Source organism: Pristiophorus japonicus, chromosome 6 (genome assembly GCF_044704955.1).
Source record: "Pristiophorus japonicus isolate sPriJap1 chromosome 6, sPriJap1.hap1, whole genome shotgun sequence".
NCBI classification, from domain to species: domain Eukaryota; kingdom Metazoa; phylum Chordata; class Chondrichthyes; family Pristiophoridae; genus Pristiophorus; species Pristiophorus japonicus.
The window spans coordinates 153,215,078-153,234,309 of NC_091982.1; the positions used below are offsets into that span (position 1 = coordinate 153,215,078).

The 19,232-nt window shown below is 44.4% G+C and overlaps 1 protein-coding gene across 1 annotated transcript in view; it reads left to right on the forward strand.

The window, feature by feature from the left end:
* The window catches only part of crfb16 (cytokine receptor family member B16), a 71,151-nt gene extending 58,318 nt beyond the window's left edge, over positions 1-12,833 (forward strand). Inside the window, 5 exon segments of the mRNA XM_070884031.1 lie at positions 3,824-3,948; positions 6,474-6,624; positions 10,155-10,309; positions 12,578-12,715; positions 12,717-12,833. Of these exon segments, the coding sequence (XP_070740132.1) occupies positions 3,824-3,948; positions 6,474-6,624; positions 10,155-10,309; positions 12,578-12,715; positions 12,717-12,833 (686 nt within the window).
* Positions 12,834-19,232: the final 6,399 nt, after the last annotated feature.

Consider the following 19,232-nt stretch of genomic DNA (forward strand, 5'->3'; position numbering starts at 1 on the left):
GGGTAAATACACTGGGACCCATAAATACACTGGGTCCCATAAATACACTGGGTCCTGTAAATACGCTGTGACCCACAAATACACTGGGTCCTGTAAATACACTGGGACCCGTAAATACACTGATTGCCTTTCAATTGGCGAGGGAAGGTGGGGCACTGTGAGGATGGATGTGTTGAGTGACCAATGGTGGGGTGGGAAGGTTGAAGGTGAGAGGTCATGCGATGAAACCTCCAGGAATACATCCAACCAGAGTCGCCAAGCCGAAGTGTCAGCCGAAATTTTGTGCTCAAGTCCTAGAACAGACTCGAACCCCCACAACCTTCTGACCCACAGGTGAGAGTGCTACCGGTGAGCCAAGCTTACACAATTAACTAACCCACCTCCCCACCTACAAATTGCTCAAATGTTCTTGTTCCTCAGCAACTTACTTCTTAAAGCAAGATGCCCACATTTTGTCATCTCAAAACCAAATTTATGGATATCTAAGAGATGATTCTACACATGCATTCTACTGCCTAGGCACCTCGTCCACAAGGCACAATTATCAGAAAGTAGAGTGACTGTTGCATTGCAGCCGTCTTTGGTTAGAGTTAGGGTTGGGGGTTGGGGTGGGGTGGGGGTGAGGGGTGGGTGTGGTTAAGGTTAAGGTTAGGGGTTAGGCTGATAGTTGGGGGCGTTAAGCTTAAGTTTAGGGCGAGGAGTAAGAATCTTAGGATAAGGGTTTAGGGTTATGGTTTCAGGTTAGAGTTAGGATTAGGGTCAGGGTTAGGGTTATGGGGATGGTTAGCGCTGTATTGACATCGAAGCTGACAGCTGTGCCATTACCTGTGGGTTACCTGCAGAAACCGCCATTGACAACTACCATCGTCACTAAATGTGTCCATCAGAAAACCATGCCCATATTGGTAGCTCCCCACTGGTAGTGTTCATTCACAAAATCAGTCTGTGCACCCTCTTGAACTTCTCTATGCTGTAGCTGCTGATTTATCCTCGAATGCTTTATCCATTAATTCAGGGCTGTGTCCTCCCTCCCACTCTGTTATTTCCTGTCAACGGTCTCCACCCGCCATTGTCCAATGCTCTCCATTCTTTTACTGATTAATTCCGCTCTACATTCATCACATTCCTACAGATGTAATGCCCTCAGTGTTCACACCCGCCTGTCCTCTGGCATCACAGTGGCTCAATCATTACATCCCGATCTCCTCTACTGAGGCGATGAAAATCTGGTTTCTTTCATTACTTCTTCTGTACATCTTACCAATGGCTGGACTTCTTATTCATATCATAGAATCATGAAATTTGCAGCATGGAAGGAGGCCATTCAGCCCATCGTGTCTGCGCCGGCTGATAAAGAACTATCCAGCCTAATCCCATTTTCCAGCTCTAGGACCATAGCCCTGTAGGTTATGGCACTTCAAGTGTACATCCAGGTACTTTTTAAATATGGTGAGCGTTTCTTCCTCTAACACCCTTTCAGGCTGTGAGTTCCAGACCCCCACAACCATCTGGGTGAAGAAATTTCCCCTCAAATCCCATCTAAACTTTCTACCAATTACTTTAAATCTATGTCCCCTGGTTGTTGACCTCTCTGCTAAAGGAAATAGGTCCATCCTATTCACTCTATCCAGTCCCCTCATAATTTTATACACCTTATTGTTGATGTTCCTACCCTTGGTCCTTCATGTATTGACATTCTTGGCCAAGCTTTGGGGAGGAATATTCTAGTCACTGGGTGTGGTAAAATCAGAAACACCTTTACAATGCTTTGAGATGCATAGCAACTGGAGCAATTCTTCCCTCTCTACCCCCTCTGAGCTTAAATGGAACTCCAATATCTCTTTTGTTGCTAAGCAGCTTCCAAGAAGCTCATTCGTGTCAATCAACACTCCGTGAAACCCAAGTCCATCCGACACTTGAATGCTGCTCCTATATCTGAACTCGCTCTACTCGCACCGCTCTCGCACTCCTGGATAGGTACAGAGAATAGTTTGTCACCTCTCTCTTTCTCCTAACATTTCTCTACTTTATCAACATTACCATATCCCATTTCAGCGAATTGAGCATACAATGTAGGTTAGCACTCCAGTGCAATACTGAGGGAGTGCTGCACTGTTGGGGTAGCCGTCTTTCAGTTAAGAAGTTAAACCAAGGCCCTGTCTGCTCTCTCAGGTGGATGTAAAAGATCCCACGGCACTCTTCGAAGAAGAGCAGGGTTGTTATCGTCAGTGTCCTAGTCAAATTTATCCCTCAACTAACATTGCTAACACAAATTATCTGGCCATTATCACATTGCTGTTTGTGGGACCTTGCTGTACACAAAATTGGTTGCCATATTTCCCACATTATAACAGTGATTATACTTCAAAAAGTACTTCATTAGTTGTAAAGTGCTTTAGAAGTTCCTGAGGTTGTGTATGGTGCTATATAAATGCAAGTTCTTTCTTATCTTTACAGACTTTTAAAGTTAAGATCAGGAAACCTAATCATTGTACCTTAATTTATGTTGACTTCTCTCCTCCTATTTTTAATGTTGTTGCTATCCTGGGCAACAGTTCTGCCCCTTTACCTTGGTTTCCAAATAATAAAACAACATTCTCCATTAGGATGGGAGGTGAATAATTCATTCAAACAGCCTTGGCCGATGTTACTCTGTAATCGCCTTTTGGGAGGAGTGCGGAGTCCCCGGAGTAACTGTTACACAGTGAGAGTCAGTGTCTGTGAAACTGTACCCCAGAGAGAGTTAGTTAGTGTGGAACTTTACCACAGTGAATATCAGTGTCTGTGGAACTGTTCCCAGAGAGAGTCAGTGTCTGCGCAACTGTACCCCATCATGAGTCAGTACCCGTGGAACTGTTCCCCAGCACGAGCCACTCTCCGTGGAACTGTTCCCCAGAGAAAGTCAGTGTCTGTGCAACTGTACCCCAAAGAGAGACAGTGTCTGTGGAACTGTACCCCATCATGAGTCAGTGTCTGTGGAACTGTACCCCAGAGAGTCAGTGTCTGTGGAACTGTACCAGAGTGAGATTCAGTGTCTGTGGAACTGTACCCCAGAGAGAGTCAGTGTCTGTGGAACTGTACCAGAGTGAGAGACAGTGTCTGTGGAACTGTACCCCATCATAAGTCAGTGTCTGTGGAACTGCACCCTAGAGAGAGTCAGTGTCTGTGGAACTGTACCAGAGTGAGAGTCAGTGTCTGTGGAATTTTACCCCAGTGAGAGTCAGTGTCTGTGGGATTGTACACCAGAGAGAGTCAGTGTCTTAAGAACATAAGAACATAAGAAATAGGAGCAGGAGTAGGCCATACGGCCTCTTGAGCCTGCTCCGCCATTTAATACGATCATGGCTGATCCGATCATGGACTCAGCTCCACTTCCCTGCTCGCTCTCCATAACCCCTTATTCCCTTATCGTTTAAGAAACTGTCTATTTCTGTCTTCAATTTATTTAATGTCCCAGCTTCCATAGCTCTCTGAGGCAGTGAATTGCATAGATTTACAACCCTCTGAGAGAAGAAATTTCTCCTCATCTCAATTTTAAATGGGCGGCCCTTTATTCTAAGATTATGCCCTCTAGTTCTCGTCTCCCCTATCAATGAAACATCCTCTCTGCATCCACTTTGTCAAGCCCCTTCATAATCTTATACGTTTCGATAAGATCACCTCTCATTCTTCTGAGGTCAGAAAAGTGGAGAGCAAATATTAATAGGCAGTGATGCCTTTTGGCGGAGGGGATAGGATGGAATGAAATAGCACATTTGGAATTCTTAATTTGTCAGGTTTCTTAACCAAGAAACAGAAATAATTAATTCTTTTTTTGTTAAAGCTAATCTCACAACACCGAGGCTGACTGTTAAAGCGAGTGGTGGTTTGCTGACCTTGCATGTCAGCGAAGTCAAGAAGAACATCGACGCTTGTATTTATTACTGGGAGAAGGGTGTGAAGCATCAGGTAGGCAACTTACTGCGATCAGGCACTGTGAGAAACATCAGGCCAAATCGTGCTGGAGCGGTGCATCACGCAGCGTGCGCTGTTAGACTTCTGCCTGCTCTCTTCAGCTTGAACATCCTTCGTGCTGTAACTTGTTGAAGATGCGAGCTGATAACCGCATGGTGAGGCCAAGGGGCATCTGGGACCTGAGTGAATGATGGGACCCACAGTGTATCGCTTTAACCAATGAGATTTAAGGATTGAGAAAGAAACTGAGAAAAGACAGAGAAGGAGGCTGAAGTAGAATGGATGAACTCGAGTGAAATCAGGTTCAGAAAGAGAAATATAGAGAGGGAAAGAAAGATTGGATTAAGAAAGAGAAAAAAAACGACAGAAAGGAAAAGGAAGAAAAAAATGTAAAAGTTTAAATTTGACAATTTTAAAAATCTCTACCAACAATTTACTAAGTACAGGAATGAGATTGAACAGTTTAAATTGTTCCCTTTTTGGGCCAGAGAGGTTGATTGGCTTTGCATTAACAATTATCGTGTCGCTAAAACATAGAAACATAGAAACATAGAAAATAGGTGCAGGAGTAGGTCATTCAGCCCTTCTAGCCTGCATCTATTCAATAAGATCATGGCTGATAATGCAACTTCAGTGTCCCATTCCTGCTTTCTCGCCATACCCCTTGATCCCTATAGCCGTAAGGGCCACATCTAATTCCCTTTTGAATATATCTAATGAACTGGCCTCAACAACTTTCTGTGGTAGAGAATTCCACAGGTTCACAATTCTCTGAGTGAAGAAGTTTCTCCTCATCTCGGTCTTAAATGGCTTGCCCCTTATCCTTAGACTGTGCCCCCGGTTCTGGACCTCCCCAACATTGGGAACATTTTCCTGCATCTAACCTGTCCAATCCCGTCAGAATTTTATATGTTTCTATGAGATCCCCTCTCATTCTTCTAAATTCCAGTGAATATAAGTCTAGTCGATCCAATCTTCCTTCATATGTCCGTCCTGCCATCCCGGGAATCAGTCTAGTGAACCTTTGCTGCACTCCCTCAATAGCAAGAATGTCCTTCCTCAGATTAGGAGACCAAAACTGTACACAATATTCAAGGTGTGGCCTCACCAAGACCCTGTACAACTGCAGAGGACTTAATGTTCGGTGAGTTTAATGGGCAAATCATGTGCAAATCCAGCAGGTTTGGGGAGGCTGAGGGCAGGATGGTGTTTATGTGAAGCAACTAGAGGAGTGGCATAGACCGACCAGGAAGCTCTGGAGATTCGCAAATCACAATGTGTCTCTCAATGTCCTGCACATGCGGCTGATTTACACATTAATGATGGTGTGCGACGTTATCGCTTAATTACTTGTCCAGCAAGATTCGGCCCAATCTACCCTATCATATCCCCAGGTTTATGTGATCTGGTTTCATTGGGGTTTATTCTTGGCTCTACCAATCCAATTTGTAACAGACAACCCATTCCTGAAGGTCTGTTATAGATGCTATTTTGCATTTTACAGACTTTCTGATGCATTTATCTTACCACAGCATCCAATGGAGAGAGATCAGAGAAGAGCAGCAAGGTGATTTAAGGCCTTGAGGAAGTTATGAGGAGAAGGCCTCACAGAAATGGTTTTCAGTGTGGTGCAGAAGATTGAAAGGGGACACAATCAAGGTCTTTTTTGAAATGTTGAGAACAATGGATAATGTTCAAATATGAGAATCTCCAACACAATTCATTCCTTCTTTCCAGAGTGCAGTGACTATTGTGTTGGACTGGGAGTCTAGGACGAGGGAACTGGGCTGGAGAATTAAGATGCCCAGATGGGTTTTTCCCTCACAGAGAAATGGAGTGGCTCCCTGGATAAGCAACAACAATTTGTATTTATATAGCGTCTTTAAAGTAGTAAAACGTCCCAAGTTGCTTTACAGGAGTGTTATCAAACAAAATTTAACACCGACTCACATACGGAGATATTAGGACAAAAGCTTGGTCAAAGAAGGCAAGGGAGGCAGAGGTTTAGGGAGGGAATTCGAGAACTTGGGGCCTAGGCAGCTGAAGGCATTGCCAGCAATGGTGGAGTGAAGGAAATCGGGGACACGCAAGAGGCCAGATATGGGAGGAACACAGAGATTTGAGAGATTTTTAGGGCTGGAGGAGGTTACAGAGGTGGGGAGGGGCGAGGCCATGAAGGGATTTGAACTCAAGGATGTGAATTTTGAAATTGAGGCATTTCCAAACCGGAAGCCAATGTAGGTCAGTGAGCACAGGGTTGATGGGTGAGCGGGACTTGGTGCGAGTTAGGATACGGGTCAGTGAGCACAGGGGTGATGGGTGAGCGGGACTTGGTGTAAGTTAGGACACAGACTTTGGATGACTTCAGGTTTATAAGCGGCTCCGAGGAAATGGCAGAACAGGCTCAAAGGGCTGAATGACCTACTCCTGCTCCTATGTTCCTGTTAGTTTTTCACTGTATAATGAAAAGGAAGAACACGGTTTACCTATTCTGTTCCATTTTTTGTTTATGATTTCAGATCATGAATGCCTCCGTGGACCAACGTCAGAATCCTTACAATGTCAACGTGAAGAGTGGGGTCATCTACTGTTTCCAAGCACAACTCTACATTTTCGAATACAACAAGTTCAGTTCCTGCAGTGACGTCATATGTGAGTCAGTCAATGATGGTGAGTAAATTTCCACACTGTCAGAGAAATAACCTTGGCAGCTTTCAATTCTGCCCTTGTTATGTCAAAGGTTTCTGGGCAAACCATACATGGCTTAGGTTTCACATAGGATATACGGCACAGAAACAGGCCATTCGGCCCAACCAGTCCATGCCGGCGTTTATGCCTCCTCCCGTCATTCCTCATCCAAATCTATCAGCATATTCTTCTATATCTTTCTCCCTCATATACTTATCTAGCTTCCCCTCAAATGCATCCATGCTATTCACCTTAACTACTCCCTGTGATAGTGCAGCTCATTCACAGTTCTACGCATGCGCGAAACTTAACATTGTAAAAGCCGGTTCCGGGCTGCGTGAGACCGGCAAACACCTGCATGGCCATTTATATAGCATATAGGGAATGTTGGTAATGAGTTCTACATTCTCACCACTCTCTGGATAAAGAAGTTTCTTCTGAATTCCCTGTTTGACTTCTTGATGACTATCTTATATTGAAGGCCTCTAGTTTTGCTCTTCCCCACAAGTGTAAACACTCTCTCCATCTCTACTCTATCCAAATCCTTCATAATTTTAGAAACCTCTATTAAGTCATCCCTCAGTCTTCTCTTTTCAAGAGAAAATAGACCCAGGCTGTTCATCCTTTCTGAATAGGTATAACATCGCAGTTCTGTTATAATCCTTGTAAATCTTTTTTGCATCCTCGCTAGTGCCTCTATATCCTTTTTATAATATGGTGACCAGAATTGTACACAGTACTCCAAGCATTGTCTAACTAAGGTTCAATAAAAATTTAGCATAACTTCTCTACTTTCCAATTCTATCCCTCTAGAAATAAACCCTAGTGCTTGGTTTGCTTTTTATGGCCTTATTGATCTGCGTCGCAACTTTAAGTGATTTGTATATTTGTACTCAAAGATCCCTTTGCTCCTCTACCCCATTTAGATTCTTATTTTCCAAGTAATATATGACCTCCTTATCGTTCTTACCAAAATATAATATCTCACACTTATCGATGTTGAAATCATTTGCCAATTATATGCCCATTCTGCAAGTTTATTAATGTCTTCTTGTCATTTGTTGCAATCCTTCTCACCGATTTGGTGTCATCCACAAATATAGAAATTGTGATTTTGATTCCAAAGTCTAGATCGTTAACAAAAATTGTGCACAACAGTGGTCCCAGCACTGATCCTTGTGGGATCTCACTGTCCACCTCCTACTCTCTAGTTTCTGTCTTGAAGCCAGCTAGCTATCCATTCTGCTACTTATCCCCTGACTCCGCATTCTCTGACCTTATTCATTAGTCTATTGTGTGGTAGCTTATCGAAGGCCTTTTGGAAATCTAGATAAATTACATCTACTGCTTTGCCCTTGTCTACTCTCTCTGTTACCTCCTTAAGAAATTCAATGAGATTGATCAAGCACGACTTTCCCTTTTGAAATCGATGCTGACTATTCATTATTATATTTTTGGTTTCTAGATGTTTTTCTATTTTCTCCTTTAGTGGGATTCCAATATTTTTCCCACTACCGATGTTAAGCTGACTGATCTATAGTTCCCTGGACATATTCTATTTCCCTTCTTAAATACAGGTATAATGTTAGCTATCTGCCAGTCCTCTGGCACTACACCTTTTTTCTAATGAATTATTCAATATAATATATTATATATATTAAATATAATATGATATAATAGTGCCTTTGCTATTTCTTCTCTCGATTCTTTTAAAATGTGCAGATGTAACCTGTCTGGACCAGGGGTTTTATCCTCTTTTTGTTTGATTAGTTTAATTAATGGTTCTCCTCCTTTTACTTTAAATGTAGTTATATCATTTCTAATCTCATCTTCTAATGTTGTGTCCACTTGATCTGACTCCCAGGTAAATACTGAATCAAAATAATTATTTAATATCTCTGCCATTTCACTTTCGCTGCCTGTGGTTTTATTCTGATCGTTCCTTTGTGGCTCTATTCCCATCCCGACTTTCCATTTTTTAAATTTACGTGCTTATGGAAAAATGTGCTGTTTTGTTTTATGTTCCTTGATAATTTAATTTCACTTTTTCTCTTTGCCTTCCTAATTGTTTTTTTTTGGACTTCTCTCCTAGTCTCTTCATATTCTCCCTTATCATGCACTCCCCTGCTGTCCATGTCCTTATCTTCAATTTTTCCCTTATGTCTTTATTCATCCATGGTGTCTCATTAGTGTTTAGTTTCTTCTTGATTTTTAGCGGAATATATTTTTCCCTGGGCTCTGTTGAACACCGTTTTAAATGTTTCCCATTGTTGTTCTACATCACTGTTTGACAATATTGTTGTCCAATTTATTTTCCTAAGTTCTATTCTCAACCCCTCAAAATCAACTTTTCTCCAATCTATTACCCTGGTCCATGTCATGCTTATGCCCTTCTCAATTATTATCTTAAACCATATTATGTTATGGTCACTATTGCCTAGATGTTCCCCTATTTTTACTTCTCTTATCTGCTCTGGTTCATTCCCCATTACTAGATCCAGTAGCAAATCCTGCCTTGTTGGGATTCTTAAATACTGGGTTAGAAAGGAGTCCTGTGCACATTGTAGGAACTGCATTCCCTTATCCCCTTTACCTATCTCTTCTGGCCAATTAATTTTGGGGAAGTTGATTATTATTCTATGCTTTTTAAAATGAATTTCCCTAATTTGTTTGCATATTTCTTCCTTCACCTCCCTTCCACTAAGGTGGTCTGTAGACTACCCCATTAATGTGATTTGATCTTTTTTCAACTTTTATCTCTATCCACATGGATTCTATTTCTGTCTTTCTGATGGCTGCATTACCTTTTTCTACTGCCATTATGTTAATAAGTAGTTACTCCACCTCTCCTTTTTCCATTTCTATTTTCTATGTAATGTTATACCCTGCAATGTTTAATTTCCAGTCCTGATTTTCCTGCAGCCATGTCTCAGTATTCCCTACTATATCTGGTTCCTCACAACCTATTATTACCTCCATATCCCTTGTTTTATTATGAACACTATGTACATTGCTGTACAGTTTAACTCATTTTTAATAGCCGTTCCTCTCACTGGCCATTTATGTCCTTCCTTAGTTTAGTTTAGGAAGTGAGTGTCAGTAGGTTATTTCACCATGGAGATTGTCGGTGCTGAGCTCTATCCTATCCTCAACCCAACAGCCAGATGCACACAACTCCAGCAGTCACTGGATAGAGCTCCGGAATGGGAGTTGTGGCTCATCCCTCACACGGGGTGCTGAGGCCAACTGTAGGGTGCAACTGTCCTTTTTGACCCTGAGCTGAACTTAAAACCCAATATCTCATAGGATTAGATACGTTGGCATTGACCAGAGATCAAATCTGCAAACTTACAAGTCAAGACAAATACTAGGCAATAGAGCCCCTCGAGCTTGTTCCATTAGATCATGGCTGATCTTTACCCCAACCCCATTTACCCCCCTTTTCTCCATATCCCTTGCTACCCTCCCCTAACAGTTGACTAAGCAATGTTGCTCTCACGTTGTGCCTTTATCTCCAGGTACTACATCCAATGAGAACATGGTGATAGTGACCACAGTGTTACTTCTTGGCATGTCTGTTCTAGCGGTGTCCCTGTTTCTCACATGGAAGCTCTGCTGTCGGGCTCAATCTGCATGGTTTCCCAAAGTTTCAACCCCCTATGTTCTGGTAAGTGCTTGCCACATTTGTGCCCATGCACACACACAACTCTCATGGGCTGCGCTTTCTTAAACCCGCACCCTGATTGTAAATAGTTCAACGGCTTTCTCTACAAATGGTCAGAATACCCTGGAGATGCTGTTGTTTGATGGAATTGCAGAACCGATTGTCCAGGCAAATGCTCCTGTCGCACAGCGGTACGCACAGGGAGTACTGGTCAGGGAATCGTGGGCTGCAGCTCTCAATTCTCAGTCTATTTAAATTGATGAATGAATCCCAGGGTCTGCGGACCTGAGAATGCTCGACCAGGACTCCCTGCATGCACCACTCCAACAATGCCATGACTGGGGCCTCTGACTCACGTCAGTAAAATGGCCCAAAGGTGCTTCACAGGAGCCAATCTGACAAAACATTGACACCAAGTCAAAGAAGGAGACATTAGGACAGGTGATCAAAAGCTTGGTAAGGAGGTAGGTTTTAAGGAACGTCTTAGAGTTGGAGAAGTGGCGAGGCAAAGGGGTTTAGTGAGGAAATGCCTGAGCTTAGGGCCCAGACGGCTGAGGCACGGTCGCCAATGGTGGGGCGAAGGAAGTCGGGTATGGACAAGAGGCCAGAATTGGAAGAACACAGAAATCTCAGAGGGATGTCGAACTGCAGAAGGTTACAGAAATAGGGAGGGGCAAGGCCATGGCATGATTTTAAAATAAGGTTGAAAATTTAAAATGTTGAACATTAAACCCCTGCCTCCCATGATTGAATAGACGATGCACACCTAAAGCCTGAAATTACTGGGTCAGGGGAGGACGCGTTGCGGTGGCACAATCAGGACAAGCGGGGCAGAATTTTGGGTGGAACCCACCTCCACTGGATCTCTGCTCCCTTGCCTTTTATAAATTCCCATAGAAGTCTTCTTGTGCCATGTCCCGTCAATGTGGACATCGTAGGAAGAGGCAGGACTGGTGAGTCCATGTATGTCATCATAAACCTCGCACCTTCTGCCGGTATAATATGTGCTGCAGGTGTACTGGTGTGTAAGAACCAGACCTTGGCAGATGAGGGACTGGCAATTCTTCCCGGTGTTGGTTTACCAATGTTTCAGTAGCTTTTGGGAAAAGTGAGAATTTTCGAATATTTGAATTATGACAAGTTTCTGGCCATTTTTTGCTCAGCATGGAGAGTCCTCCTTCACACTGCAGCAAGTTAGTTCGAGTCTCCTGTGTCTAATGGCCTGCGAGGCAACCCATTTCATCCGTTGCTGTCTGTTCAGGGCAGGATATTTGACTCTGATCAGAATATCACTGTATCTCACACCCAGGTGGTTCTCTGCAGTTGATGTTTATATTTTCCAGTGTGTAACAGTCCCTTCTTGCCCCTGGGTTGTTTCCTTAATGAAAGACATTTTTAGGCGGACAGGTCATCACCCTGACTCACAAGCCCCGACCTAGAGGACTGGTGGTCTGGCCTTTAGTCTGGGTCTAACCTTACAAACGTCTAGCTTGGCGGGCCTGATCAGGAGTTATACTTCCGGCAGCATAGCTCTCAAGGTTATAGGAGCACGCAAGGCTTCCCACCACATCAAGGTGCAGTCCCTCGGGACAGTGCTGCAGAGAAATACCTGGTTCCGCTCGCCCCTTCCTCCCCTCGGTTCTCCACCTCCCCACCCCCCATCCACCTCCCTGCACATTTGGGTGGGCAACTTAGTAATGCAGCATGGATGTAGACGTCCATTTCCTTCCAGACGCACACACCCCTGGGGTTTGGGATGGGGGTCAGAGACACAACAGACTGACAGCCGGAAGTCCCAGCCGAAGCGGAGCCCTGGGAATTTCAGGCCCTCAATGTTTAGGCTGACACATGAGGAATGCTTTACCTGGGGGGGCGGGGGGGTAGTGCTGGTGGATATGGGTGTGGAGTGAGGAGTGTAATGTATTTGCTTCATGGGTTCTTTGCTGAAGAATTCTTAGCAACACATTGCTATTAAGAACCATTTGCTCTATTAGCAAAGGTTTAACTATCACATTACATATTACCAGTTCATCCACCAGGCTCACAACCACCTGCCTCATCGTGGATCCCCTGAACTCAACTGGCTGGGGTTTTATTGAGTCTTGTGAACATCATGTGACTGGCTAAGCCACTCCCAACTCAACAGCTTAACCAACCTGTGAACATACTCACAGGCGAATACATTACAAGATCAGCGATTTACGATAAGGAGAGAGGATGAGGTGAGAAAATTGTAATAACTTGGGTGTTTGTGTTGTGTTCCTCTTACAGAACTTTGATAACATTCGAGCAGACATCATGAAGGAGGAAGACCCCAGCAACGAATCTTGTGCTACTCTCCAGGTTCTACCTCAGTCAGAGCCATTACTTAGTGTACCTCAAGGACTGACAAGAGAGGAAAAGACAAACCACAGAACAGATAAAGACAGTTGGACAATCAGCTCTCTTTCCCAATCCCACTGTCCAATACAGATTCAGTATTGGAGAGGATACCAATCCCAACAGAGCTCGGATCCTTCTATATTAACAAACAATGGGGCAGTTACAACACTGATGTTTGCAGAGTCTAACGTAAGATGATGAGCAAGGCTTGAGACCCGCAAGCATGTACTGCTAGAGGAGTGGGGTCAACATCCAGGCTACCATCGATTTGTATTCTTGACCTACAAAGATTTCCTTGGGCATGATACACTGAAGTGCTTGGTGGGATTTATCGACACAATCTCCATTTACTTTTCACAGCCAGAAGGAGCTCAGGGAGTCATCCCTTAAAGTGTCTGCCATCTCTGGACTGAGTAGTGGATGATGCTCATTGACCAAGTAACGCAGTACCAACAAAGTGGTAGAAATTCTTCACCCTGTTGACTCCCCCTAAACAATATTGGGAACTTCCAGACTTTGAAGAAAGAGACTGGAAGAAATGGATTCGATATGTGCAATTATTCACCGGGCTGTGTGCTCTCCTGTATCTCACTTAAGAAGTAGCTCAATCTACATATGACAGCCTAATGAGTAATTGTTGGTTAGCTATTCAACAGTGGCATAACGACTGAGTTTGATTTTGCCCAGTAGGTTGCTGAATAGCAGTTAGGAGCTGACATTTACGCCCCCATCTCAGTCTCAGACCATGTGCACTGAGCCCAATGCAATAACCAGCACAGACTGTGAGGTCAAGCCTGGGATACACTGGTCTGTATGGCTTGGTAGCGTCTCACATGATGCCTTCAACCACTCACCCATTGGGGAACACATCTACAACTTTCCAATTGGCATTCATCGGAGCAGGAGGAGGCCATTCAACTCTTTCAGCCTGTTCTGCTATTCCATTAGACCATGGCTGATCTGCATCTTATCTTCACCTACCTGATTTGGTTCCATATCCCTTAAAACACTTATCTAACAAAAACCAATCAACCTCAGTTTTAACATTTTCAAGTGACCCTCGGCCTCAACAGTTTTTTGGCGGACAGAGTTCCAGATTTCCACTAACCTTGCTTCCTGGCACCACCCCACCGAACGGCCTGGCTCTAATGTTCAGGTTATGGCCCCTTGTTCTGGACTCCCCCATCAGAGGAAATAGTCTCTCTCTATCTACCCTATCAAATCCTTTAATCATCTTAAACACCTCAATTAGATCACCCCTTCATCTCCTATAGTGACGGGAATACAAGCCTAGTCTGTACAACCTGTCCTCATAATTTAACCCTTTTAGCACCAATTCAAGTAGAGCAGACATTCAGAAAGTCAGCCCTGTAATGTATGACGAAGCCAACACTCAGGTCCTGGTATAACAGGACTTACAGTGCATCGAGCTGATTCCATAACACCCAAACAACAAAACTGTAAATATATTCCGTGCGTTATATGATTCAAGAGTTCTTTAGAAGTCACATCACTCCAGAACTCTTGTGGGCTTCTATTTATAAGGCAGCAAAGTAATTTTAGTTGTTAAATTTCCCGCTGGGACACAAGTTCGAATCCAGCCCAGCCTGAGTGGAGGAATCTCTCTGGCTGGTGGTTGGAACCCTCCCATGGTGAAAGAGTTTGGGCAGTCTCGATGCAGTTCCTAATGTGCAATATCCCTAATTCAGTATGAGATGGCAATAAAAGGCCCCAGGCCAGCTGGCGTGAGAAACAGAAAAATGTACCAGAGAACACACCGATTGTTCTTTGCCGCTTGTGCCTGTAAAGTCACCTCTGGCCTACCCAAGGCTCCATTCTTGGCACTTTTCTATTCTTTGTCAACATGCTGCTTTGTGAAGACATAATTCACAACCATGGGGAACGGCTAATGATAGCCATGAGTCCATAACTGTTGTTTTATTGTCCGATTATTTTTAATGAGATCAAGTTCTACATGAACCAGAACGTCCTTCAGCTTAACACTGGCAACATCGAGACTTCTGGGTCCCAACAGAAATTGTATACCCCAGGCAACCCCCTCCCCCCCCCACATTTCTAGCTTTTACCCTGCCTACTTGCACAGGCTGAACCCAAAGGTACCTAACCTCAATGTCCTGTTTGACCTGAACTACAATTAAATCCAATATCCCATTGACCATCATAACAATGTGTCCACCTCTAATACATCCCCCACCTCCATCCCAGCCTGATCCCCACCACCGTAGAGACTATCAATTGTGCCTTTGTCACCTTCAGGCCTCACTTTTCCAATACTCTGTCCTCCGGTAATCCAATTTATACAAACTCCAACTCACCCAAAATGACTCTGCCTGCATCCTATGCCACTCACTTATCCCTCCTGTTCTTACCAACCTCTACTGACTCTCCAATGCATTGATTTAGAAACCTTAATCCTTCATGGCTTCATTCTACCACTGCATCCTTCTCCACCACTTCGAATCAGTTTAGACACTGCTCTTCTGACCTCTCTCGACTCGCAACACCTTCCCCTCATTTCACCATCATTAACAGAGCCACCATACCTCTGCATTCTGCAACTCCCCCCCCCCTCCCCCCGATAAACTCCTCTGTCTTGCTGCCTCTATTTTTCAAAAGCTTTCTCAAAACCCACCTCTATGACCATGCCATCAAATGCCTCCTTTAATCCTTCTGGATGGCCACTTACCCTGTTGTGAAGTGTCTTGGGACCTTTCTTTTGTTATGGTTATGGACAGTACTGAAGCAATATTGTTTCTTACCCATTCCTAGTTGCTTTTCGGGCATTGTGGGACTGGAGTTATGTGTAGGCCAAGTGATGCACGAAGCAGAGTCCTTTCTCTGAGGGACAGTGGTAAACTAATTGGGTTTTGGCGTCAATCCTGGAACTTTCATGGTCATTCTTTCTTATCAAAGATCAACATTATAACTTGCCCTGCTGTGATTTGAACTCAGCAACCTCAAAGTTACTAGTTCTGTACCATAACCACTGCACTAACTCAACTTACTTTGCTTTATTAAGGATAAGTGCAAGTAGCAGCAGTATAATTGTGTACTGGTGCACTGGGATGTGACTTTCTGTAGGGCAGAGGCGCACTGTTGGCACAGAGTGAATCTCCCCACACTCTGCACTTGACCTGATTCATTGGTGATGCTGGCACTGGTTGTTCGGAATGAATCATTTCCTTGCACCTTCATTCGTGGCGGCCCCGACCTGCGAGAGACTATCAGCGGCAGGTCGGGGCCATAAATGGAGCAGCAAGCGGCCCCGGGGGTAGTGTGGCGACCATGACCACTTCAAGGTACAGCAGGAGGGTGACGGCAGTGAAGAGAGATGTCATTATGGTCCAGATCGGTGATTGGAGCGTGGACAGATACAGCAGGAGCGGCGAGGTCGGGGCGAAGGAGCGGCGGGGGAATGTAGACGGACGTGATCGGGGCTCGGGAGAGGCGTGAGTTCGGTGCCAGAAGAGGCGCGGGCCCTGGGGCAGCACGGGCCAGCCCACACTGCGATATGTGTGCGCACTAGGTCCGTGCAGCAGAGCAGGTCTCCAGTCGTCTTGGGTAATCCTTGCCACTGGACCAAGACCTAGCTCTGTCAATCCCATGTGGTGGCTGGTGTGCAACGGCCACCACATGTTAAAAAAATCCACAGATTTCTTCCACCCTTCAAGATGTAGTTCGGGACCTGAAATATTAGGTCCTTCATTGAAACACTGTGAACTCATCCTTTTTGGCGTGGAAGCAAGTCATCCTCGTTTCGAGGGACTGCCTAGGATGACATTAGCAGAAAACTCCCAATGCTTTTTTTTAAGAATTTCACTTTACTGACAAGAAGAAAAAACTTGCATTTACATAATACTTTTCACATCCTCAGTACCTGCCAAATCATCTCACGTTCAATGGATGATTTTTTTGACCTGCAGTTACAATGTAATGCTCGGCCGTATCCCTTCCCAGCTCTTACCTCACCTTTACATTACTTTCTATTTCTAGTTTTCACCTACTGGTTAATATCTATTATTATAAAGCTCTAAATACAAGGGCTGGCCAGCTCCCCCGCCCCCTCCACAAGGACCAGAAGTCCTCTGGTGCCTTGCTTCATGTGGGAGCCTGGACAGTGCATGTCCATGGGCAAAGGACCCACAGCCTACCTCACTACATCAGGAACCCCCCTCCCTACATCATCACTACCTCAGGGTTCCTGTTGAAAGCACATTATTTATTAATAGTATTATTATTATGATGCCCTCCTCTCGTACAGCTCAGAGTAAAGGAAACGGAGTAAGGGTGGGATTTCCTGTTCTTGTTTGATCCCATCACTATCTCGTTCCCTCAGAGATTCTGCAGGTAGGTGTCACAATCAGAAATCTCTTGATGTTGGCTCATACTTCTTATTTAGAATTACATTTAAATATTAATTCTGAATGTCATTAACTTTTTATATGGCTAATATTACAGCATAAAGCTAACTGAAGTTGAAAAAATAAAATGAAAAAATAATATATAATTTACTCTGGCTTTTTTACTAAAAGTGGTTTGCACTTCATCTAAAGCACGTTCCTGGGTATATTTCTACCTTACACATACATGTTTTGTACTGAGTATGTATATTTTCCCTCATTCTTTTGTCTTGAAGATCTTGATGATGTTGAGGTACAATGAATCTCCAAGAGGCCTGCTAAAATGGCCACTCTTCATGCACGGCAACAGGCTATTCAACTGTAGAAGACATCACATTTGAGCCTGATCTTGTCTTCAGCCGAGATACGTGATACTGTAGCAGGAGTCAGTGAACAGTGATCAGGAGTGGGAACTCGGGCTGAATTTTTCCTCCTCGGGAGCCCAGAGACATTACAGTCTCGGGAACAAGCTGCCGTTCCATGTGGTGGATGCAGACTCACTGAATTCCTTCAAGCAAAAGCTGGATTTGTTTCTGGCTGTGGCGGAGATCAGGGAATTTAATGACCAGAGTGAACTCCTGGACTAGTTTCGATCACCTAGATGGGTCGGAGAGGAAATTCCCAGATTTTTTCCCCCCAAATTGGCCTGGGTTTTTTATCTGTTTTTTTTTGCATCTCCCAGGAGATCACATGGTTTGGGGTGGGGTGGAGTGTATATGTTGTGATACACAAGGTATCGCAATTGTGTGGGACAGACTCGATGGACCAGATGATCTTTACCTGTCCGTCATTTTTCGTATGTTCATATTAACAGGCTGTTCCTGTCTTGGATAAGGTGCAATTTCCTCCAACTCAACTTTGATTAGACCAAAGCCATTGTCACTGTACCCTTGCCACTGATTCCATCAGCCTCGCTGGCCATTGTCTGAGGCTGAGCCAGACTGTTTGTAACCTTTGCTTCCTATTTGGCATTGAGCTGAGCCGTAACCTGTCCATCACCAGGACCGCATAGTTTCACCTCCGCAACATTGCCTGCCTCTGCTCCTACCTCAGCACATCTGCTGATGAAACCCTCATCCCTGCCTTTGTCATCTCCAGATGCGGTTATTCCAATTCGCCTGGTCGACTTCCCATCCTGCACCCATGTAAGCCAGTTCATCCCAAACTCCGGCACCCATATACTCTCCCGCACCAACTCTCACTCACCCATTACCCCCTGCTTCCCATATTCTATCCCACACCATCACGTTCATCCATCACCCCTCTGCTGCCCATATCCTACCTCGCATCAAGACCTGCTCAACCATCACTTCTGTCTTTGTTGACCTACATTGCCTTCTGGTTCCCTTAATAGTGTCGGTGTGGCTCAGTGGGCAGCACTCTTGCTCTGAGTCATGAAGGTTGTGGGTTTAATATCCCACTCCAGAGACTTGAGCACAAAACTCTAGATTGACACTCTAGTGCAGTACTGAGGGAATGCTGCACTGTCGGAGGCGCTGTCTTTTGGATGAGACATTAAACTGAGGAACTGTCTGCTCTCTCAGGTGGACGTTATAAGATCCCACAACATTTTTGAAGAAGAGTAGGGGCGTTATCCCTGGTGTTCTGGCCAATATTTATCCCGTAACCAATTATCACTAAAACAAATTACCCGGTCAGTATCACATTGCTGTTTGTGGGACATTGCTGCGTGTAAATTGGCTGCTGTGTTATATTACAACAGCAAGCACTTGGGACGTCCGGTGGTTGCGAAAGGCGCTATATAAATACAAGTCATTCTTTTCTAATGGCTCAAATTTAAAATGATCATCTTCATGTTTAAATCCCTTCATGGCCTCACTCTTCTGATCTCTGTAGCTTCCTCTAGCCCTACAATCACCCTCCCCAAAACTCTCCATTGCTGTGACTCTGGCCTCTTGTGCTGCCTCACTCCCTTCACCTCACCTCACCATTAGTGATTGTAACTTCAGCTGTCGACGCCCCATGGAATTCCCTCCCTCAACCTCTCCGCCTCTCTGTCTCTCTGCCTTCAAGATGCTCCTTAAAACCCACCTCTTTGACCAAGCTATTGCTCACCCCTTCCTTCTTCATCGTGTCATTCTTTTTTTTTCCTGATTATGCCT